This window comes from Fomitiporia mediterranea, assembly GCF_000271605.1.
Source record: "Fomitiporia mediterranea MF3/22 unplaced genomic scaffold FOMMEscaffold_2, whole genome shotgun sequence".
NCBI lineage: Eukaryota > Fungi > Basidiomycota > Agaricomycetes > Hymenochaetales > Hymenochaetaceae > Fomitiporia > Fomitiporia mediterranea.
The window spans coordinates 740,828-764,153 of NW_006760387.1; the positions used below are offsets into that span (position 1 = coordinate 740,828).

General features: G+C 46.7%; 8 protein-coding genes across 8 annotated transcripts; 3 read left to right on the forward strand and 5 right to left on the reverse strand.

The window, feature by feature from the left end:
* Positions 1–1,960: 1,960 nt before the first annotated feature.
* On the reverse strand, positions 1,961–2,723 carry FOMMEDRAFT_151608 (uncharacterized protein; the record flags this gene model as incomplete). Its single annotated transcript, XM_007262570.1, has 4 exons — positions 1,961–2,222; positions 2,303–2,397; positions 2,588–2,600; positions 2,653–2,723. 4 exons carry the CDS (start codon positions 2,721–2,723, stop codon positions 1,961–1,963), a joined length of 441 nt encoding a protein of 146 aa, XP_007262632.1.
* On the reverse strand, positions 2,696–5,235 carry FOMMEDRAFT_165197 (uncharacterized protein; the record flags this gene model as incomplete). The annotated part of the gene is made up of 3 exons (XM_007262571.1): positions 2,696–3,582; positions 3,652–4,455; positions 4,513–5,235. The coding sequence occupies 3 exons, from the start codon at positions 5,233–5,235 to the stop codon at positions 3,289–3,291; spliced, it is 1,821 nt and encodes a 606-aa protein (XP_007262633.1). The 3' UTR covers positions 2,696–3,288.
* A 93-nt stretch (positions 5,236–5,328) lies between these two features.
* Positions 5,329–6,281, reverse strand: FOMMEDRAFT_165198 (uncharacterized protein; the record flags this gene model as incomplete). The annotated part of the gene is made up of 4 exons (XM_007262572.1): positions 5,329–5,775; positions 5,833–5,967; positions 6,002–6,021; positions 6,074–6,281. The coding sequence occupies 4 exons, from the start codon at positions 6,279–6,281 to the stop codon at positions 5,596–5,598; spliced, it is 543 nt and encodes a 180-aa protein (XP_007262634.1). The 3' UTR covers positions 5,329–5,595.
* Positions 6,282–6,433: 152 nt separating this feature from the next.
* FOMMEDRAFT_151611 (uncharacterized protein) lies at positions 6,434–6,676 on the forward strand (the record flags this gene model as incomplete). Its single annotated transcript, XM_007262573.1, has 2 exons — positions 6,434–6,510; positions 6,589–6,676. The coding sequence occupies 2 exons, from the start codon at positions 6,434–6,436 to the stop codon at positions 6,674–6,676; spliced, it is 165 nt and encodes a 54-aa protein (XP_007262635.1).
* Positions 6,677–6,858: 182 nt separating this feature from the next.
* FOMMEDRAFT_165199 (uncharacterized protein) lies at positions 6,859–9,282 on the reverse strand (the record flags this gene model as incomplete). Its single annotated transcript, XM_007262574.1, has 4 exons — positions 6,859–7,155; positions 7,214–8,320; positions 8,375–9,131; positions 9,218–9,282. 4 exons carry the CDS (start codon positions 9,280–9,282, stop codon positions 6,859–6,861), a joined length of 2,226 nt encoding a protein of 741 aa, XP_007262636.1.
* A 1,083-nt stretch (positions 9,283–10,365) lies between these two features.
* FOMMEDRAFT_77174 (calcium-translocating P-type ATPase) lies at positions 10,366–14,481 on the reverse strand (the record flags this gene model as incomplete). The annotated part of the gene is made up of 5 exons (XM_007262575.1): positions 10,366–10,988; positions 11,046–12,066; positions 12,118–13,199; positions 13,254–13,542; positions 13,597–14,481. 5 exons carry the CDS (start codon positions 14,479–14,481, stop codon positions 10,366–10,368), a joined length of 3,900 nt encoding a protein of 1,299 aa, XP_007262637.1.
* Positions 14,482–15,057: 576 nt separating this feature from the next.
* On the forward strand, positions 15,058–16,298 carry FOMMEDRAFT_151614 (uncharacterized protein; the record flags this gene model as incomplete). The annotated part of the gene is made up of 4 exons (XM_007262576.1): positions 15,058–15,104; positions 15,149–15,644; positions 15,929–16,126; positions 16,188–16,298. 4 exons carry the CDS (start codon positions 15,058–15,060, stop codon positions 16,296–16,298), a joined length of 852 nt encoding a protein of 283 aa, XP_007262638.1.
* Positions 16,299–21,348: 5,050 nt separating this feature from the next.
* FOMMEDRAFT_165201 (MFS general substrate transporter) lies at positions 21,349–23,198 on the forward strand (the record flags this gene model as incomplete). The annotated part of the gene is made up of 6 exons (XM_007262577.1): positions 21,349–21,567; positions 21,630–21,695; positions 21,753–21,913; positions 21,971–22,105; positions 22,169–22,875; positions 22,933–23,198. The coding sequence occupies 6 exons, from the start codon at positions 21,349–21,351 to the stop codon at positions 23,196–23,198; spliced, it is 1,554 nt and encodes a 517-aa protein (XP_007262639.1).
* Between the last annotated feature and the right edge of the window lie 128 nt (positions 23,199–23,326).

Genomic DNA, 23,326 nt, shown 5'->3' on the forward strand with positions numbered 1-23,326 from the left:
CGATGTCTGTCCATCGTTAAGGTTATTTTCACACCAGAATTTTGTGAAGCACATCTAGAGCTGGAGCGAGCCGCGGGGCATGAAATATTTCCAGCGCGTCCCGAATCGCAGAAGGATAACGCTTCGGATTCTACATGCGCGGCGAACGATATCTGTTTGCAGTTAGGGAACGAGCACGGGAACCTTGCATGGTGAGGGGACCTATACCTTACAGCATGCCGCTGAATGCAAGCAGGGAGATGTCCCTCATCGAACACCAGTAAATAAACTTGCCGTACGAAACAATGTTGTACTAAGGAAACACATGAATGAAATCTGACTATGTATCCGCATTTTTGGACAAGTTTTGTTTCTTTGACACTAGTGAATGCAGAAGGGTTGATGTGCTTATCGTCGACATCCTCTGCCTTGGACTTTCATTAACCCCCTCCGCCTTCCCCTCCGCAACCCTCCTTCAAGCATCCCAAGCCGTTGGAGCTGCATAGAGGGAAGATTTGTAGAGCATGTTCACCGTTAGAGGATGCCGACGCTCATACTAGTCAAACTGAAACATCGTTCGGCCTTTGTTTCTCTTTTCCTTCCCTGAAATTATATTAACGCGCGAATAGCGGGAATTAATTTTACCCCACGGAAAACACGGATTAATAGTTCCATCTCTGTTTAATGCTTCCATAAGGATGGAACTCACTACTTCGGCATTCCGTATACCTGTTCACTTATTGAAGACCCGAATGAAGCCCCGGATTTAGCGGAAGAAGGCACATCATTTTCCCCCATATACACTCGCCGCTCTGATCTCCCCATTCTACCCTTGGAAAATTCCTAGATCATACACATTTGGGTCATAAATGACGGACTTGAGCTCCTCGCAAAACAGCATTGAACCGAGGAATTGTTCACCGGGCCGAGGGAAGCTTAAATCCGCATTGCAAATGCCCAGCCCAGACATGGTAAGCCAGAATGGGCGCAAACACTGGCTGAAGGGAAATGTAACTGGAAATTTAATTACTTCGCTGGTCGCTATCCCAACGCAGCTATTGTGTTAGATTGAACGCAAGAAACAGTAGTGTTAACCTATGAGAGGGATTTATATGATTAAACATGACCTGGAGCGGCTTCACTCACTCTGAGCGTCGATATAGATATCTGTAGGCCACTCGTGTTGTAACTGACTTAGTTCGTCATGTCAATGGTGAAGCCCTCAACATCTCGGCCAACAAATTACTTCTAGAGTGTGATCAGCTTGGAGCTGTGACAAAAGAGATAGTGTAGGAGGGCTGTAGCCTACACTTGAATCATTCGAGTTCAAGTCAAAAATATACTATACAACTTGCAGCTCTGAAATGGTGGAGCATCATCACCTTCCTCTATAACTATTACTCGCCTAGCCTCGTGTAGCTCATGGGTTCCAATTCAAAGAGAATAAAAGCTGCTGACCGAGAGCTAGCAATCCTGTGTATAGGTTAGACAAAGGGCTGACCAGTCCCCAAACCTGGGCAGTCTGGATCACAGGGCTTTGGATTTGGCACAGCAGGAAGAGTGTACTGCTGACCACTCCTTAGTACCATGGACGATCCATGTATGGACGAAGATTGTAAGGACGTATAGATTACACTACCTGTAAGCGCTGATGTTCCCAATCCTCAACTACAATCACCAGCTGTATGAGCAGAACTATCTTGACAACGCTTATACAGGATGCATGCATGGGCAGGAAGTTAAAGCATGTACAGGAGGACTATCGCAAGGCGCAGTGCATGGCACGTATTAGTAATAACCTCAAGCAGCTGAGTAGTGTTTTGCGCGTGAAACTGGGTGACTGCGGGCCGCTGGACAGGCGATGGGAAGCCTGCGTCTACTCAGAAATATGATTATACAATTTCAAACAGGTACTTCGACTCGACAGGTACTGAACGTCTGACTGACGCTGCTGAATCATAATCTTCACTGATACAAATAGTCAGTCTCTGTGGCCAACTAAACGTGCAAGGGCTGGACTTCCATTGGGGCCGTTAATAAGTGCGCGTATGAGCACCGAGTCTCCTACAACATCATGACAGAATGCACCGTTATCACACTGAGATACCCATATTAACTTCTTGAGATTGACCAACAATTCGGGTACGACATTGTTGACGAAAGGGTGCTTCTGAGGCTCCATCGGCGGCTGAATGATTTCGTCAGGAGACACTATTTCAGTCACAGCTTTGGCTACGTTAAATCTAAAAGACTACGGCATCTCCTATAATACTGTTGTTCTTCGCCCTGAGGAAAAACTCTGGGTTTTAGTGCCGGGCCTCACCCCGACTTCGAGCGTTTGGAAGGAGTTTCAATAGTGGATATTAACGACACAGGGTTGAAGAGAGCGTGTGCCGCACTTTGGTAGGAAAGGAACTTCTAAGTGTAGACGGATAGCATCGGTAGCATTGAATCACCAGCTCCGAGACCAGCTATCAGCTCGAGTGTGCTCTGCTATTTTCTACAATGGAATGTATTCACCGCAATAATCCATCCCAGAACATCTTGTTGACAACGTGGAATCCCCACGAATTGGAATTGGATATGTTATTGTATAGCTTTGACACACAGTCACTACTGCGCTAGTCAGAGATCCGTGAGTATTTCGAGGATGGGCGTGGAAGGTTCTCGAACCTGCGAAGAAAAGCTGGACTCTGGGCAATACATTGCTTTTGTTCGAGATGTTCCACTGCACTTGCTGGCATAGGCTGCTCAAAGTCATTAACCAACACACCCGTGCAACAAGTTTCTCCCTCTTCTCAAATTAGTTTTCAATCGATAGCAGGAAGGTCCTCGGAGTCACTTCAGGATGCGTCAAGGATATCAATTTGCTGGAATGGGGCTAGGCCTTTGTCTTCAATTCTACCTCTGCCTCGTTCAGAAAGCTCCGAGGAGCGGGGCTTCTACAATTCAAACCGTCGAGGTCAATGACGCTTTGTCGAATCATAGCAGGCTGTTCATTTCTCAACTGCGTCCGATGTGGCGTTCTTGAGTTCTATTAACCATGCTTCAGGAGCTGCAGTGGGTATTCATTCTCTGGTGAAGAGTCTCTGGCCTAGCCTAGGGCATAGGACCGAAGTGTGTACATATTAGCGCCGAAGGCGCGTAAGTCTTCTCGACAACTCGGAATGGGTATTAACAAGTATGCCGTGTAGTATACCCAATCGTGCTGCGATGCGTGTGGTGCTTCAATCGTCCAAATGAGTGGCACTGGCTAGCCATGCCATTCGTCAAGGACCGACATGCCCTTCTCCAGTGCACAACCCTCCATCAAAGCTTCGCTCTCGCTCCGCCAACGTCTTCATCACTCAAACTTCCAAGATAATAAACAGTGGCAGCTTTGACATCTTCCATCCACTCTTGTACGATATCCGGATCATAGACGTTCGCATCCACGAACGTGACGAACTTGAGATCTCCACATGAGGTAAATGCACCGAGGTAAAGCTCGCCCGGACGGCATCGCAGATAGATTTCCGTATCACGAACCCACAGACGCGCAGGTTGAGACTGAGCTACGGATAAAGACGGAAGAGGGTATACGAGCGGAAAAAGTGCGTCCCTCTGTGTGAATATAATATATTCAGTTCATACCCGTCAATATGTGTGGAACCTTTATTGAAGACAGCTTACGTCACCAAAGTTTGCCCCACCATTTGAGAACACGCAGGTACCAACTTCGGGGAACGTAACAAAATCAGAGACATGTCCGTTTTCTTCATTTTGGCTGTTTTGTTTAGAACGCCAAGCTAATGCCGCAGTTCTGGACAGATTGATAGCTTCTGGCATCCGTGCCGTTTGCAGCTCCGACAAAAGAGGGTGGCGAAAGAGAGTTTCGGTCTGCGCTTGAACCATACGAACTCGAGCTAAAAATCGTTTTCGAGAAAGCAAAACAGAGAAATCTGGGGCACCGTCCGCCTCGGACAATGCTGACTTTGTTGCATTGATAGCTCTGTTCGAAGAGTTGCAAGACCCATTCCATTCACTTGGATTAGCCTGTTGTCGCGCCGATGCGGGCATTGAAGACGCCAGAAGAACATCTTTTGGGGTTGGCATAGGGGGAAGAACAAGTTCGCGAAACCCTACCGCCAAACAGACGTCCTGAGAACCGCCCGATTTGTACCAAGCGGAGTCCAGATACGGCCTGAGATTGTAAGGACAAATGAAATGCATGGGTTGAATACATCGATATGCCCACTCCTTATCGCCGATTTCCGGGAGCCGATGAGATATTGATCCAACTCGTCGTCTGTACAGGACGCGCGCATGAGCAAGCTGACTCAGAACAGGCAGCGCATTCCCCAAAGTGACTTTCATCGCATGACTCGTCTCGACGATTCGTTGCAAGATAGAAGCTGGTAGGCGCGATACAATTGTGCGTGACGAAGCAGGCGCGTGAAAGGAAACTGGCCGGAGTGTAGGGAGAGTATGACCCCCCTGGAAATTCATAAGTCTGAAGCTTCAGACACAGAGTTCACAAGATCTACCACGCACTGCAAGCCTAGCTTGACGTAAGCCATGAATAATATTCGCTACCGCAAAGCGCCATCGTCGTCGCGGTACACTTGCCCCATAGCTCGGGTTCAATGCATCTTGAGGGAGGAGACTAGCGAGCCTTTTCATGAGCGACATGTTGAGGACACGATTTTCCTTTGAGAGACACGCCAACTCTTGACAAATTTCGCGCATGAGCACCGATCCTCCGATGCCGTCATAAATATAGTGCGGCAGGGTAAGGAAGATGTGATATCTATGAAGCACATCCTTCTGAGGTCCGACCCAAAGTTTTGCTATGATTTCGTTCGATAGTACTGGCTGACCGTTTCGCAAGAATCCTACTAGTTGATCAACGTGATCCGCTGACAACAACAGGTCAATAATGGATACTTCTCCAGATCGAATAGAGAATAGAGAGGCCTCATCCAGAACGAATTCAACGACATCCGAATCGGGGACTTCTTCCACAGATGCACCGAGCAAGGGAAACCTCTGCTTGAGTCGCGTCCACGTAAGTTCAAGGTTGTCCCTGGCGAAAATACGATGTTCAAACGTCGGATCTACGTCGAGTACTGCATGTAAAGTATTTACAGCAGTTCCATTAAATATGCTATCCCAATAAAACTGCAATTCCGTCAGCCCCAGAGGGCGTCTAAAAGCTGTTGTTCCGCTAGCGGGATCGCTGGTACGACGCCACTTGTAGGTGGAGGGCTCTCTCATGACTAGCCTGGTAAGGAAGTGAATGGTGTTATCCCTCAGTTGTCTGGCTACGTACTCACTTGATGCCTGTCTAATCGTCAAAGCGGGTGTGCTGGCTGGCTGCTGGATGACCAATTGTCTTCGAGCATGTCTGGCTCTATTAATGGACGAGGAGCTTAGATGACGACCCGATAATTAACATAATGAAAACCTAAAAGCGTCAGAGTGATTTCGGCACTTCTCCCTTGATCAGACTTGGCAACCCTTGGGATTGGATGGTTTCCCTGCTCGATGAATAGAATATCAGCGCCCAAGTATTCAGTCAATTCAGCAGCGCGGGTAATTGCCATAATCCAGATAGCGCTTTTGAAAAAAAATCTCTCAGGAGCCGCTATGGTTCATCGCAACTCGGATGCGCTCGCAATTATACCAATTCAAAAGACCACGGCCGTAATTTGATCGGAAATGCACACGAGAAAATGTCCGAGAGACAAGACTCGATTCGGTAAAAGGCGCACAATCCCTCGAAGTGGACCCGGGTGTCAATGACCTAGAGAAGGACTATTACGAGCGGTCGCGGCGCGAATCAGACTCTTGCATTCCATGTCCCAATATTACTTGTCGATCGTGCCTTAATTGATACGATCCACTGGTACTCGGATTCACGGTATTCCGGGCATCATCGCCACCCTGTGTTCGGAGGGTCGAATTTGACTCTCGAAAATAAGTGTACACGCTAACGAGTTCTCCGATCTTATTATTTCTTATTCAATCGGGCTTTGTTCACCTTCGCCTGGATAACGTAGCCTGAATTATGCGTTCGGACAAAGCTCCGTATTCAACTCGAGAGCAATTTCACATTGCGCAGTGGAATGTCCGTAAAATGTATCGCCGTACGAACTGTGCGGACATACTGCCAGGTTGTCAGGCACATATCCAGACCTAGTCAGATCAATCCGACAATCGTTGCGATCGTCGCCAAAACACTCTGGTCTGGATTTCATTTCGGATGCTTTCTCATTTGACCTTTTGCTGTTTGGCGATTCGAGGCTCGAGAAAGTAGGCATATCAGCAAGTAAGGATACCGATTCCCAAGAGCGCAGGAACAATCGCGCTATGTCTAGACCGAGCCTGAAAATAGACAAGATGAAGTTCTGCAAATCTTCCAGCGTGAGAAGCTAAGTAGTGCACTTTTATCCTGATGATGTTTTGACGAGGGATGAAATGGGAACTGGCGGTCCAAAAAGATCGCGTGATTGGTCTTCCAAGGGTCTACCGACGAAGCTCACGGGAGTCGTAAGTGTAGTTATTCTTCAGCGAATCCGGTATCGACAAGAACGAAGTTTGATCTTTGTATTGCATCCTTGGTTCTAGCGTAGCCGTTGTTGGCTCCAATAATTACGTCCTTCCTCCCGATGTGAGATATTGGAGCAAGCATAAATGGACGCAGCCGAAGGACTGAGGTATATATTCGTCGTGGAACTGCAACCAAGCCCGGTTAGCATCTCGCACATAACGGAACCATGCCATTACGAATGAATACATAAGAGAAAACCGTATGACATTAATAAACCAGTACACGTTACGTACTTGTAATATCCACTTTTGTTGGCCCGACAGATAACGAACGTCGGAAAAATCACTTTACAACCTCGCTTTCATCGGAGAATCTTCATTATTGCCTCCATCACCAAGATAATGCACTGTAGCCGCTCGTACATCTTCCATCCATTCCCGCACGAGAGCTGGATCATATATATTTGTGTCCGTGTATGCGAAGAATGTTAGCTCTCCGCGAGTGGTAAGTGCACCGAGATACAACTCGCCAGGACGACAACGTAAATGGACTACGGAGTCCCGTACGTGTAAGCGCCCTGAACTAGAAGTTAGATGAGCGGATCCAGAGCCAAATGCGTACTCAAGCGGAAATATCGCATCTCTCTATTTAGGTTAAGATTCGATGAGCAAGCAATAAGGTTTGAGACAAACTAAATCGCACATTTCCAAGGCTTGCCCCTTCGTTCGATGCTACGTATCCAGCCGTTTTCCAATCCGTACCCGGAATACTTGTACTATTCTTTACCGAATCCTGGTTTGTTTGAGTCGCTCTCCATGCCAAGCCTAAATCCCGATTTCGACGACAGGCTTCGGACATACGGACTACATGCAGTTCTTGAAGAAGTGGATGGCGCAGTTGCGCCGAAGTTTGCTTACGCACCAGGCATGCGCGAGCAAGAAAACGTTTCTTAGAAAGTAGAGCATCGAATGTCGGTACACGACCCACATCGACCAAGGCAGTATTCAGACTAGAACCATGGATAGCATCGGTAGTTTGACATGGTTCGTAAGCTTCACGGGAAGAAATGGGAAGTTCGTCTGATAAGAATGCGTTTACATCTCGCGGCCCTTCCAGCCAACGAGCCAGAGATGTGGCTCGTTCGTGACGGGTTTCAGGTATAAGAACTTGTCGCCCGGAACATATAGAAGAGGACGTCGGTGTGTAACTCCCCAATTTCAATTTAGACCTTTGGCCACGACCGGTTATTATGTCCGTAGCACCATAGGCTCCATGCGATTCTCCGGAGCTAACGACAGGCACATCTGATATGAAAGTATCCATGTCCCGCGAACCTTCAAACCAGCGCGCCAACGACAAAGGTCCCCGCCAGACCAAACCTAAACTTGACAACTCTACCTGCAAAGGTGGCTTTGGAGATGGCATAGCAGGTAACACAACATTCGCGAAGCCAATTGCGACGCATACTTCACTTTTGCCACCGCCTTCGTACCACGAACGATCCAAATACGGACGTAAGCTAATTGGTCCGGGGTAATACATTGGTTGAATGCGACGATATTCCCAATCTTCATCACGACTTTCCATATGAGGATAGTTTGCTCTATTGCCCCTGCGATGCCTATACAGGATACGCGTTTGAGAAAGTTGGCTTAGGACAGGTAAAGCATTTCCGAAAGTTATCCCGAGTGTGCCACATGTTTTGATAAGTCGTTGTGTCACTGGAGCAGGAAGTCTCACTACCATCGTCTGGGAATGAGCCGGCCTGTCAACAGTTACAGGTTGTATCTGTGGCAGAGTATGTCCCCCCTGATAAAACCTTCTGAGTCAAGAGTTGACAGAGCGATCGGATAATAAACATACTGTAAATTTGGCTTGACGCAAATTATGTATAACCCTTGCTGCTGCATAGCGCCACCGCCTCTGTGCTGGACTCAGAGTGTTGTTCGGATTCAGAGCCTCCAGCGAAAGGAGAACAGAAAGCCTGTCAGCAAGCGATTTCTGCATAATTCGACTCTCTTTCGAGAGGCTTGACAATTCACGGCAAAATTCGCGCATCAATGTCGCGCCCGTCATACCATCAGTGATACAGTGTGCCACCGCAATGAAAATATGGCATAATCCAGGCGACTCCTTCTGCTGCCCAATCCAGGCCTTCGCGATGATATCATTATCTAGAACGGGTGGACCATTCTGCAGTTCGATCGTTAAATTCGAAACGTCTTCCGCAGACTGCAAATCGTCAATGATGTTCACTTCTCCGTCCCGAACAGTATACAAGGAATCTTCACTGATTACGAACTCGACACATTCTGAGCCAGGTAACTCGTCAACAGAGGCTGCAAGCATCGGAAACCGTTGCTTCAACCGTATCCACGAAAGCTCAATATTCTCTCTGGTAAATACCTCAGAACTAAGATCTCCAGTCGCCTCGAGCGCCATGTAGATAATCGTCGTCGAGACGCCATTAAAAACGGCATCCCAATAGAACGTTAGCTCCGTTACACCAAGTGGTCGCCTGAAAACTGTGGATCCGCTGCGCGCGTCGACATTTCCACGCCATACGAAGTCAGCAGGATTTAACATGTCTTGTATGAAGGCTAGCGAGGTTGTTGAGGCTCTAGCTTGGCGATCATAAACGACACGACGCATATAAAAACGCTCCCCGTTGCAAACGAGTCGTGCGGCCGCACGCACATTCCTCACCGGTGACCGCGCTGCTCATAATCGAAGAAGAAAGAAATGGCTTTTCCAGTCCTAGCATCGGCCATGCGAGCACCGTGGGTACCAATCCACTGAAATGAAAGCCAAGGAACCAAGAAGATTGACGTAGGAACAGGTTGCACAGTGTAAGTATTAAAAAATAAATGGAGTGAAGTCTGAAAAAGGGCACGTGATACCGTACAATCATATGCAAATTAAATCAAACAAATAGAACCAAGCAAGAAACGGCTGACGTTATACTAAATGACAAATGTACACAGTACACCGGAAAAGGAGAAACGCATTATGTATTCGTAATTTCTCTTTCTCACTCTGCTCTGTCATGATACGTGAAAACTATATGCTACAGAACTAAAACAAGCCTCAAGTAGGAAGAGCGTTATACTGAATCGTAATTTGTATAATCGGGAATAAAGCGAGGCGACGAAAGGAAATAAGCAGATAAAACACAGCGAAAAAAAAAACACCCGAAAAAGATAGCCCAGAAAGGTGCTTGAAGAAAGAAAAAATAAATGCGTTGATGAGTTACTGAGTTTATGAATGAAGAAGAGTAAAAAGAAAAAGAAAAAGGGGAAACGAGAAACGAGAAAGAAAAGAAGGGTATAAAGAGATTGTAATTTTGAAACTGAAAAGCGATAATGCGTGTTTGAGAGAGAACGGCATAGGTGGGAGGAAATATTCTAATTTTATCGTATCGAAAATAGACGGGTGATCAAAGATGACGGGGAGTCGAGGCGCTGCCGGGCCCCCGGAAGTAAAGCAAGTTTCATTTCTTCGAAATTTCGTTCTCTTTTTGTTCTATGTTTGACGTGTTGCTTCAATGTTCGTTTTGACTTGCGTGCTTCTGGAGGGAGGTCCTCGGTTGCAGAAACAGGAACAATTCGCTTGATGTTCTCACAACTGCTTTTGTCGAGTGAGACAGCCCGACAAAAGCGATGCGGATCCGAACAGATTGCCCTGTGATGTGCCCAAGGTGTTGCGCATAGTCCGGATGAACACGTCAGTGCGCAGACCAAACGATACCTAGACCTATGACAGACCCCCCTTTCAGAAGCCGAGTCATCGAAAGTAAAACTATTCACAAAGACAAAGCAAAAGGCGACAATTCGAGAAAGCACTTGCTGAAGAAATTAAGCGCTGAGGTGCGAATTGTCTGGTGCAGGCGCATCAACATGCGCGAGGTTGCCGCCCCACTTCTTGTAAGCAGGATCATCCTTGTCTGTATGAGGATGCAGCTGTACTCTCCCTTCCCACAGCGCAGCGCTACTCCGACTCGGATCCGATCCTGCAGGGTCTGATAATAATCCATGCTGATTAGGAGCCCACCCTGCTCCAACTGAGCTCGCAACGATAGTGGGCACCATCGTCATGATGTTGGGGAACCGAACGGTAGACGCCTCAAGTCGAGCTGATCGGCTCCTAATAACGAAACTGCTCGCACGAGCTCGGCCACCACGAACATTACTGAAGGTGTTCAGAGTATCATTAAGGAGGTTGATGGCTTCATTCCACGAGCCTTGGCGTTCTGGACCAGCGTTCGGTCGTGCAGTCGGTAGGACATCTGGATCACGCATGAGTCGGATCTTGTAGAAGAGCTTCTCGACCGGTCGGTTGGGTATGCAGCGGATGAGGAAACCAATGGGAATTGACATGAACCCGAGAGCAAGAGAGATTCCCCAAAACATTCCGTTAATTCTGGTTACCGAGAAGGCATGTCCACCAACAAAGACGATAAGAATCTGGATACCAATTTCTGAACGAATTAAGTTAGTGACATTTCAACAGTACAGTGTAACAAAGTGGAACTCACCAAGGAGCGTTATGGAAATGAAATACCAGTTACGCAGAATGCCTTCAAAGATGTTCTTCTTTTGATCAATCCGTCGCGAATTGATAGAGTTAAAGATCTGTGCGAAGACAAAGGCGTTGAAGACGAGAGTGCTCAGTTTAGCATCATTGTTTATCTGGACGGACTCGTCGTTCGGGTCTGAATGGAAGTTGAAGATGCTGTTTCCAGCAAAATGGAATACAAGGATGATAACAGTCTGGTAAACGGACTGTCCAAAGATCTGCTTGTACATGTCAACATTGAAAAGCGGTGCAGTCTTCCTCTCTGGCTTGCGATCAAGCAATGAGAGGCTTGCAGGGTCTGTTGCGAGAGCCAGAGCAGCAAATGTATCCATGATGATGTTGATCCACAGCAATTGCACGGCAGTAAGGGCACTTTCCTCTTCTACACTTGCGACGGCAGTAACGAAGGTAATGATGACGGCCGTAATGTTGACGCTTATCTGGAATTGCAGGAACTTGCGTACCGCATCATTCACGCATCGCCCCCACATAATTGCCTTCACGATGCTGGCGAAGTTGTCGTCCATGAGGATGATATCCGATGCTTCCTTGGCTACTTCCGTACCGGCAATACCCATGGAGAAACCGACATGTGCCGTTTTGAGTGCCGGACCGTCGTTCGTTCCATCGCCTGTAACGCCGACGATCTCACCACACTCCTTCAACTTCTCAACTAAAATCTTCTTGTCTTCCGGAGATGAACGTGCCAGAACTTGTAGCCTCGGAACAACCTCAAGCATCTCACGGTCGTTTAGTTCGCGGAAGACTGGACCTTCCATGATGATACCTCCAGGAGTGAAGATACCACACTGCAAAGCGATGGAGCGTGCCGTCAGGACGTTGTCACCGGTGCACATCTTAACAGTGACGCCAGCTCTCTGACATTGCTTAACCGCTTCTGTAACACCCTCTCGCAGCGGATCTTCAATACCAGTGATTCCGATGAGCGTTAAATCAGTAGCCAAGTAATCATATGGAACCTGGAAAATTATAAATCAGAGAAAGCACACATGCATAAGGTGTAGACGCACCTCATCAGCATCCTTGACATCCAGACCCTTTGGCGGCCATGAGTCCAGATCACGGTAACATAGCGCAATCGTACGGAGCGTCTGGTTCGCGTAGAAGATGATGGTTCTCGAAATATTGTCCTTCGCGATCTCATCGATCTCTTTTGTCTCGATCTCGTCATCCTCATTACCTTGAACGTCCTCATTGGGCCTGGCAACGACAACATGTCGCGTGCACTTCTTCGTTAGGATCTCGCTAGCCCCCTTCAAGTACAAACGCCATTGACCATCGCGAACCTTGATGACAACACCCATAGCTTTCCGTTCGGAACTAAAAGGTATCATCTGTACGACATCCGCAGATTCACGCGTCTGGTGGTAATCAGCCCAACCAAGGTCTTTAGCAAAATGAAGAAGCGCTGTCTCGGTTTTGCTTCCGACAAATACACGCTCCCCTGTTTGAGGGTCCGCGTCCTCAAAGGCAGTCGAGTTGATACAGATTGCCTCGTTGAAGCAGCGCTTTAGTTGAGGGGTCATAACTTTCCCGAGTTCAGTTTGGTCAATCGAGAAGTCGTCGGGGTGTTTTCGTCGTCGTTCCTTTTGCTCGGGTGTCTCTTTCACGCCAGGTTCTTCTCCGACATTCGTTCGTGCACTGTTCTCTGCGAGGCGCTGTACAAACTTTGCACGGATGCCAACAGAACCTGCAACGACAGTCATCGAGTTCTGTGTGAGTGTACCTGTCTTGTCGGTACACACGACACTGGCATTTGCCATCGTCTCACAGCTTCCAAGAACACGGACAAGAAGCTTTTCTGCAGTCATCCGTTTCGTTGCGAATGCCAAGGCCAGGGTAACAGCCAGAGGTAGACCTTCCGGAACCGCAACGACAATGAGAGTAACCGAGATAATCAGGATCTGTACAAATGCGAGACCCTTTTCGTTCGCTGTCCGTACAGGAGTGCCAGTCCCGAGTTGCACAAAGAACCGAATGAGCAGTGCAACAAAGAGGATGAGACCAGCCGCGCTTCCAAGCTTGGCAATTAACTCCGCAAGGTTGTTAAGCTTCGTTTGGAGAGGTGTATTGTCATTGTCCGTTCGTAAAGCTGTAAAATCAGATTAATTTCGGGTTAAAATAAGTCAAGTGAGATTAAACTAACCCATCATTATACGTCCATTGAAGCTCTTCACACCGACCGCAATGACGACATAGCTGCCGACACCCTCAAGGACCTTGCTGCCACTGATAACGAAGCAATCTGTATGTGCGTTAAGCTGACCATGGGTTTGGGCCTCAATACACTCTTTGTAAGTGAGCTTCTTGATTGCGTCACTTTCACCAGTAATGCCAGATTCGTCGCACTTGACATTGTGGCCTGAGAGGAATACACCGTCACAGGGGACAATTTCACCAGGTTCAAGGAGGGCAACATCTCCAACAACCAATTCCTGGATAAAACAGTAAGTACATACCTAAAAATAGACAAACACTATTGTACACACCTTAACGTTAATGACCTTCTCGTTACCATCTCGGATGACCTTGACAGTTCGGTCTTCCTTCTTGTCATTCAGAACTTTGAATTGCTTTTCCTTCTGCCAATCATTCAACGATCCTACGAGCACGACAATTAAGACCGCAACCATAATTGCCACACCCTCCACCCAGTCGACAGGCGGTAAAGTGCATGTCTGCCCGTTGCCACATGAGAAGCTCTCTCGAGGTGTACCGAAGTCCTGGAAAAGGCCAAGTGCAAGCGAGACGACAGCCGCTATCGAAAGCAGTACAAGAACTTTATCCTTCAATGCAATCCACATGAGTTGTAAAAGGGATTTGCTCTTCCTAGTTGGTAGGACGTTGGGGCCGTATATTCGTTGTCGCTCCTCATACGATGCAGTGGACGAAGATGAAGGCCCGTCCCCAGACTTTTGACTAGATAGACCATGTTTCGGATCCGTACCAAGCCCGTCTAACAATCCTTTAGCGCCCCCGAGTGCCTCGAGGGACTGTAGACTTTTTGGATCCACAAGTCGCGCAAGTTTAAAGGGACTAAACTCCTTCGGAAATGGACCTGTATCGACTGGGCCATCCTTGTCTTCGAGTTCGACCTTCTTCACTGGCTCGGTGTCTGAATCTTCCTCTTCCTCAAGGACCTTCTTCGGTTTGGTAGACGAAGCATGATCATCTGCAGGATTTGGTGAGTTAGGTACAGCAATCGTAATACTAGTACGTCGAGAATGACTTTGTTGTGTGGGGGAATACCCATCAATGCTATTTTCGACACCCAGGTGTGATTGATCGTTATTCGTCGGACTATTTGGACTACCTGGTTCGCCCTCCGACCCAGCAAGCGTTGACGAGAAAGTTCCTGCACTAGGTCTTCTCATATGGCTATGATTTGAGGACTCAGGGTGGAGTAATTGTAAACTGCCAATGCCATCATTATGCGCATCCGGCCTGTTTTCCCTCAGAGCAATCGAGGTCTGGAAGTTGTGCCCAGTCGACGAAGGTGTTGAACGAGTTGACAATGTTGGAGACGGTGGAGCTGTCAGCATTGAAGAGTCGTCCGCTCGTGAGGGGGAGGGGGAGGCTGAACGTGAATGCAGGGAAAAGGTAACCGAATTCCCAGACCCTGATCCGGAACGTGCACGGTTCGATGGCACGTCCAGTAGAATGCCGGGAGGCTGGGAGTGTGTCGGCGACGCGCCTGCCGAGGGTGGAGGCGTTGCTTCGTCGGTGTGTATCTGTGGCACACCCATTGCACTCGCATCAGAACCCGTCCCGGTATGGCCGGTTTCCCGCCCCTCAGCGTCTGTGAGGCGCGATCCATGGGAATGTTGAGCAGTGTTCGAATTGCCGCCTGACGCGTTAGGTGGACGAGCACTATCTTCATCGTCATCTGCACCGACTACATCGATTATCGGAATTGTGTTCATCTCGGCCGGACTTCCGGGATCATTCGCATGTCCGTCCTGCGAGCTGGACATTCTCTAACAAATGAATATCCGAAGTGAATGAAAAAAAGAAAGCGCGAGAAAGACGGCGCAAGTGCAGCAAAGTCCTCCAGCTTCGTACAACCGTTTCGGATTCAAAAACAGGTATTAGACCGCCAGATGGACGACGGAGGAGCGTAGAGTACTGGATAGTGCGAGCAGCAGAGAAAGAGGGAGCGTCGGAAGGAGAGACAAGGAAAGTGCATGGATGGGGCGTTTATGACGAGGGCGAGGCAGTGTACCTATTATGGAGAGGCGCTGCAGCCAAGGAAGACTTATGTCATCATTTATTCTTAGCCGTCGGAAAGCAGGCCTTTCTTTCTCCCCTCCCAGCCCAGGCCGCACGTCTTGTCCAAAGCACTGCACTTTTGTCAGTTGTCACCGTCATTCGTCGTCGCTGCTACTGCGTTGCCGACTGTCGCCCGATGTCGGCGAGCCTAGTGCCCGCTGTGCAGTACCGGGCCTCGGGGTCAACACAATTACATCCGTCGCGTCAATCACGATGCACGCTTTCGTCACGCGCATCCTTTTTCCTAACTTGGTTTATCCTCCCCACTGTCTTACATTAAAGCCCTCATTTCCCCCTTTGGCCTTTGTTACCTCCATGCACATATGTTTCCAACCTTTCCTTCTTCCTGTGCTTATCCTATGCTTGGAAGGAAGAACTTACTATGGCATAGATACACGCAGTACATTCCAATGCACACTGCCATTTATTATTATCCCTCACAGATTGGCTCCTATCCTATTCTTACGAAATTCTCGAACTCTCTGGTAGAAAGTCACTCCCACAGCACCTGAATAGTCATCTTCCCTCTTTCTCCTACCACGCTCTCTCAAGCGTCTCGGCGATGCACTGCTTCGCGGATCATGGTACGATGACGACGCTCTCGGCAACCCCGATGGTCTCTCAGCCCGTAGGCAGGAATCTCGGATGTGGACATACTCCTCAAAGATCACTAGCATTTTCCAAAATCTTGATAGTTCACCGCCTCGTAAGGGCGTACTTTTGTCGCCACATAAAAACATACCTGCCAAGGTGAAAGACCCCAATGGTACTTTTCATTATATTATTCCATATATGCCTATCTCCCCCTTAGGCCAAGGGGCCAGACAAACAAACCCCTTTCACGCTGCAATGCTGGCTGGACTACAACCAACCAGCAATTTATTTCAAAACAAATCTCGGCGAACCGCGCTACTGCTTTTAACAATACTCCTGAAAATTGTATTGCGATTCATCGGATCGGAGTCTTTCTTATTTCCTTCTCTTCTCTTGGCCAGTAAATTGGCCTCACCTCACTCACTCACTTTTCTGGCGAGGCGCTGCAATTCTAAGGAAGTTTTCCATCCAGTCCACCAGGTTTTTCAAGCTCAGCTGTCGGCACAATATTAATTTTTCCGCAGTTTCCTCGTGTCAAGATGTTATTAGTTTGTCAGTCACATTCCCACTGGGCGTTCTCTCAGCAATACGGCCTGTGAAAAAAGTCAACAATGTGTAAGTCGCGCAGCCGCCTACTTGCGATACTTTCGCTCACAGCAAGGAAGAAGAAAAAGGACTCGGCTACAATGACTACAAAGACCTTCAGTGACTAGATCTAGATCTCACTATGTATGTCCGGCCGCTCAGAAGTCATCAACTCAATACTCAGAAGCCTCTTTCTTTCCTCACGCTCTCCCTTTAATCACCGGAAATGTATGATGTATCCTCGGCGAACGTATGATTGTATGATAAAACCAGGGTGAAGAGCGGATATATCCGCAGTATACAAATGCAACACCACACTACCACATTGTGATGCTAGCAATGATACATTGACTTTTTATTCTTTCCATTCGGAACTATGAAACAGAGGGTCAAACAAACTCGGTTTCCCTTGGATGGTTTCTATGTTTCATTCGCTTCAAAGCCAGGCGATTACCTAGAACGGCAGGCGGCCATATGTGAATTACAACATCATGCTCGAGGAACTTTTCAATCTCCTTCTGGGTTGCTTGACTGAACGGTCTGGGAATCGCATTAGGTTAAAGTCATCTGTTGAAGATACTTGACCTTTGGATTGCTATATCTCCCATCTACAGTTGAAAATACCTTATTGCATCACATTATAATGCATAAATTGAATATTGCATAGCTTTCTGCCTAATCCCAGCTTGGGATAAGGGAATTATGCACAAAAATAGTCTATTGCATATTGCATCAAGATTTGTGAGAAAATTATGCAAAATTCTGAGCATTTTGGGAAATTAGACTGCTTACTGTTGTGATTTTTGTACCCAGAAGCCTCATATATTGTTCTCTGACATACTTTAATACAAAAAGAATGTTTCTGATTGACATTTCATTGCTTACAATGTCTTCAATGCTGCCACAAGACCAAGATAGGGCAGCAAAGATCTCTTCATGATATGTGGGGGAAAGTTATTTGCATTGACTAGCTTTTTCTATCTTTTTGTTTCTACAGATTCTGACTGTATTTCCTTGTATTACAAACTATTTCTTGAGTTTTACAGTAATATACATGTTTACTATACTTGTCATTGTCTTGGTTGTCTTTCTTGATGCTCTAAATATGTGCTTATTTTCTTGTCATAGTGTATATGTCTTCAAATAAATTGAAAAGTAATATCGAACTTTGCGTTCCTAATTAAGTAATGTTTTCGCACGGTTACCATAATGCATATTGCTCATATTGCATAGGTCTGAGGCCTCTCCCGACGTTATGCAATAAGATATTTTCAACTGTACTCCTAGTTTGAACGGAGCGCCCTGACAGTGCCACCGATGCCAGTAGCCATAAGCCATGCATACTACACATGGCATTTAAATGGGCGTCTTTTCCTCAGAATAGGGCGCTTAGCGCTTCCCCGCATACCGTATATCAGTATTCCGAAGATTGGCGCGCGCATCTTCGGTACCTAGATGGACCTTTCTTACATGGGCCAAGTCATATCTATAGCTAGATGATGGATGACGACAAGATAGGCGCTCGAAGATAGTCATAGTAGGCGAAACAGAAACCCGGCTGCATAAGCAAGAACCATACAACATCACAGAAACCCAATACACTTTATCAACCTTTTTTTGATCCAGATGATAGTAGCATCACAGTGCACCGGCCTCTCAGTATGGATACTAAGTCGCTTTCCTATTCTAACGACACTCTCGTAATTTCACTGATTTCTCCTCTTCACCTTGGATATCAGTCACCAGAGACATCTCAAAGGCAACATATTTGTATTTACGAACAGTACATTATGATAACATGACAATAATATAATCTATCTCGACTAAATTCAAGTGAATCAAACTCAGAAGAAAGATGATCATTTCGTTTCCGATTCGAAAGATGTCCTCTACATCTTATCCATTTCCTCATCTCCCATCTCTTCGGGATTTGATAAATTAAGAAATATTACACACAAACGCATACAGAGACAGCCTTCGGTAGGATGGACCTACCGGAACTTTCCTTTCGTGGAAAGCCATCAATTTCTGGCGCCTTGGCGGCTTCTGATAGTGGCGAGGACAAAGTTACACGCAAATCTGGTCTTTGCATTTGTAGATAATGTTTTCTTTATACAAAGAGGGGTGTACAAAACACTGGAGAAGGTTAGTGCTTTAGTGAGAGTTGAAGGGTAAAAGAATGGAAGTTGTGGATACTCTATCTGAGCATATCAACTCCGGACGTGATCGGGCTAGTAACGTTTGCTTTTGATCGATCATTGAGCTTCGATCTTTTCCTATACATCAGCTTCGAATGTTATAAATAAAGAAGTGTTGCTTGTCAAACTTTCCTTAGCCCTTCTTAGTTGAGCAATAGTTACAGGTACGGTATAGACAAAAATATATTAGGCTACTATTACACTAACTCAGAAAACAATGATTCTATGACTTTGGGGAACGACACTGGACAGTGCTTAATCCACAGATATAAAATAAGGCTTTAATCTAGTTATCATTACAGTGTTAGTCAGCCAGGTAAATAAGAATGCGCACTAATACCGGAACTGTACGTTGAGCGAGTCGCTCACCAATGCATTTTTATTTTTATTTCGATTTTCGCACCACTTGGGGTCTTCGTGTGGTGTATTGATTGACACTGACATGAGCGCAAATTAGTAATCGTTTAGAACCGTATTTGGTCTACACATAACCGTCAGGCCAGTCCAGAAGACAGTGAATTTGAAAGGTTGCATATGGTGTCACCCCACATTGCACAATATGCTTTTTTATCGACGAAATTTCAATACTAATTGGATATGATATAATTTCCCCTGCTGTCTGGCCGCCTCTGCATGCTTGGTATCTCATTTCAGATGGTCGGCCCAAGGGTGCGTCAACTTGACGCCTTCATCAGCATTCTCTCGAGGAGTACGGATGATTCGTCATACAAAAATTTGTATAAAATTTGTATCTGCATGATGCCTATTTCATTTTAATTGTACATCATGATAGAGCATTGTATGTCACAGGGTCACCTGGGTATCCAAATAACCATTGCACCCATGTCTAAAAGGAGGGCCATAATAGGAAGGGTAACAATGTAGGGGATCTGTATACAGTAGCAATATAACTGTACTTGTGACTAGTTATTACTTTAAAGTTATACTCTTACTATTATGATACACATATTATTTCTTCCAGCTTTGAGTCATTAGACCATTGTTCAGGACATAAGCCTGTCCTATCTCCCCATACAATGGCAATAGTATCTATGCAGCACTGTACACAACAGGATTTATTATTCCCGTTCACATGGTTCCCTAGGCACAGACAGTGCATTGCAGTGACTAGTTATGGTCCAAGTATGGTCTGGAGTTTATAGTTTTAATATCCTATCACTCTGTATTAACACCGAAATGCTGTGCATAAAAAAACAAAGTCATACCACCTGACAATGTACAGGCTCTTACAGCGGACCGCATTCACGAATCACGATGCTCCATTTTCACTTGCCGGCAACATTGTAGCCCTGGTAGTAGGTACCTAATAGATGCATTACAAATGAATAACACGCGATCGGAGTACGCCGGTCATTCCAGAAATGAGTTGTATCACTTGTAATGCTTCCTTCTAGTCTCTCGCCAATCCTCACCTATGTTTAGAGCAATACACGGCAGAACGGCTTTTATGGATTTAGCTTGAAGAAGTCGATTTTAATTATCACGGTTTGTGAATTGCGTGAAGGACAGCCTTAGCAACTTTCACCTTTACTCCACCGCAGTCGAAATCATCCTGCATCCGGAGCCCGCACACGAGTAAGGTACTTCCAAGGAGCACAGCCTCGCTACTTTTAATGAATAGTTTCCCAGCTGTGTGAAGCTATCCAGGCTATTCTTGGACGACAAAGTGCTTGACCGGGATATGCCTAATACAATAGAGGTGATCCGACTCCACGACTCACACATAGAAGATGCACAGCCTACTGCCAGCATTCACGTCGAAGCGTTGCTACAGACTATGAAGTCGCCTGTAGAGGGTCTGGTAGAGCCTTCAAGTTCGGCCGGAAGTTGATCGGAATTGGGATGAAAGTCACGTGCATAGCTAAAATTAGGACATCACCTGGGTTTGAGACAAACGTTTCAAACTTCTGCTCGCAGTACCTAAAGCGCACTGAGTATTAAAACTCCAGGTATCGACAACTGTCCAAGTAAGTCTCTTAAATACTCAATTCACACACTCACTGATGTACGCACGTTAGCGCACGGCTCAAACGCCGAATGAACGCTGCCGAGCCTGCGCTCAATAAGGAGAACCTCCCGACCAACACTACAAAGCTGTTGTCGCCACATCAAGCTGAGTACCAGGGAACGCGTTGTTACTTAGCGCATTCTCGTTTTTAGTGCTGAATAACTGATCGAGTAAGCTAACCTGTGCAATGTGCCGATTATGCACTAGAAGGTATGTTAGCGACTTGCCCATCATGGTAATAGTGTATATGAGTGAGTCTAGCGGTATCGAATGCTGACAACCTGGGTTAAATGGTCGCTTCATGCGAATTACATGGAGCAAACGTAGGTCATTTCAGACGAAAATGTTGCGATGACAATGATTCTTTGCGACTTTTCCCCTCCGCCGCCACTCTATCCAACGAATAAGACGAATACTTGCCCCATGTGGACGAAAAGAGAGGTCCAAGTAGCAAAGCCGGTCTGGGGTTCGCGCCCATCGCTTTGCAATGCGCTATCTTTACCCTGCAACGTACTTGCATATCTACACCCACCCTCATTCTGGTACATGCTATATTGCTGTTTCCGATGGATGAGAATGCGAGGAGTTCTCGTCCTCGGGATGAGTCGACCACGCCTCTACGTACCGAATCGACCGAACGCACACCTCTAATCCGACAAGACCAGGCGCGAAAGCCTCCCGCGCGAACACCCACTCCCTTGCCAAAATGGCAAATAGCCACACTCCTGTTTCTCCAGCTTTCCGAACCTGTAACTTCCCAGTCGATCTATCCGTTTATTAACGAGGTGAGCAGGCACCATGCAATGGTAGCGCGTCTGGAAATTTGCTCATATCACTGTTTCTCAAGCTCATACAACACCTGGATGTAATAAAAGGAGACGAACGCAGAGCTGGATATTATGCTGGACTTTTAGTATGTAACGTTCCTCAGAAGCTCTTACAGTACGATACGAGATGAAATCTTGTTCAGGAATCGTTATTTTTTGCATGCGAGGCAACGACTGTCCTCTTCTGGAGTCATCTATCTGATGTTGTGGGGAGACGTCCTGTTCTCTTCTTAGGCTTTGCAGGTCTGTCTGTATCTATGGTAAGTTTTGGGTTATCGAAAACCTTTCTAGGTCTTGCTTTAAGGTATGATTATAATCCCCATGCGAGATGGGCCTTATAATTCTGAACATGCCTCTATAGCCGTTGCTTAGCAGGTTTCCTCAATGGATATTCTGGCGTCATCAAGGGTATGATGGGAGAGATGACTGACCCTTCTAATATGGCGCAAGCATTCGCATATATACCAGTTGTCTGGTCGGTTGGCGCAACGCTCGGGTAAGTGAATGCGTAGCTCTCATACGCGGATAATACTTGACCTTAAATGCACCCTGTCGGAAGGCCATTCATCGGTGGTGCGCTCTCGCGGCCAGCAGAGCGCTTTCCAAGTTTGTTCGGCAATTCTCCGTTTTGGGAGACATATCCTTACTTCCTTCCATGCCTTGTTGCTGCTATTTTCCCTCTGGCGTCACTGGTTGTGACTTTAATTTCTCTAAGAGAGACAAGGAAAAGAAGACCTCAATTGAAACGACCTCCTAGAACACCCTTGCTTCGTCACAGTTCAATGGCTGGTAGCTTTTTAGGTCATCCAACACGTTCAGCACTGGAAGACGAACTGAGAAATATTCACGAAGCGGAGGATGAAGCCGCACCGCCGCTTCGATCTATACTTACACGTCGCGTTTTCATTGCCGTGCTGAATTACTCTCTCCTCTCGCTCATTGATATTGCATTTCTCGCCATTGAACCAGTGTTCTACGCGACCTCAATTCCTTCTGGTGGTCTCGGACTTTCACCACCAACCATAGGCTTGTGTCTTGGTCTATACGGTATGCTCATGGGTATATTCCATGCAGCTTTCTTCGCAAAATTCCACGCTCGGCTGGGCGCAAAAACATTGCTCATGTTAACACAATTCGCAACCATTCCAATCTTCTTGATGTTTCCAATGATCAACTTTCTTGCTCGACTTTACGGCAAAAGTGCAATCACGTGGATTGCTCTCTGTTTCCAGTTATCTCTGTGTATATTCGCCGACATGAGTGGAGGTATAACGATTTTATACTCAGTTGAAAAAACTAGGCTGATATATACGAATTTTCTAGGATGCGCTTTCATTTATGTTACACTCTCCGCTCCAAATAGGCGGTCGCTAGGTGCTACGAATGGTCTCGTGGCAGCTGTTACAGCCGCGATACGTGCGGTCGGGCCGGCCGCAGCAACTTCATTATTTGCAGCTTCGCTTGAACATAATCTACTTCACGGACTACTTGTTTACTTCGTTCTCATTGGGCTGGTCATCCTGGCTGTATTTGCCGCATCATTGCTCCCGGATAATGAAGAGGACTGGGATGACGATGATGGATCTTGAAGCATTCGGTCCCTTACATTCATCACGAATACGTTTTAGAACCTTGTTACTCTCATTCACATCGTGCGTCAATAATATATGACCTAATACATAGCTAATTGCAGGCGTGAGATGGTAGACAAGTACAA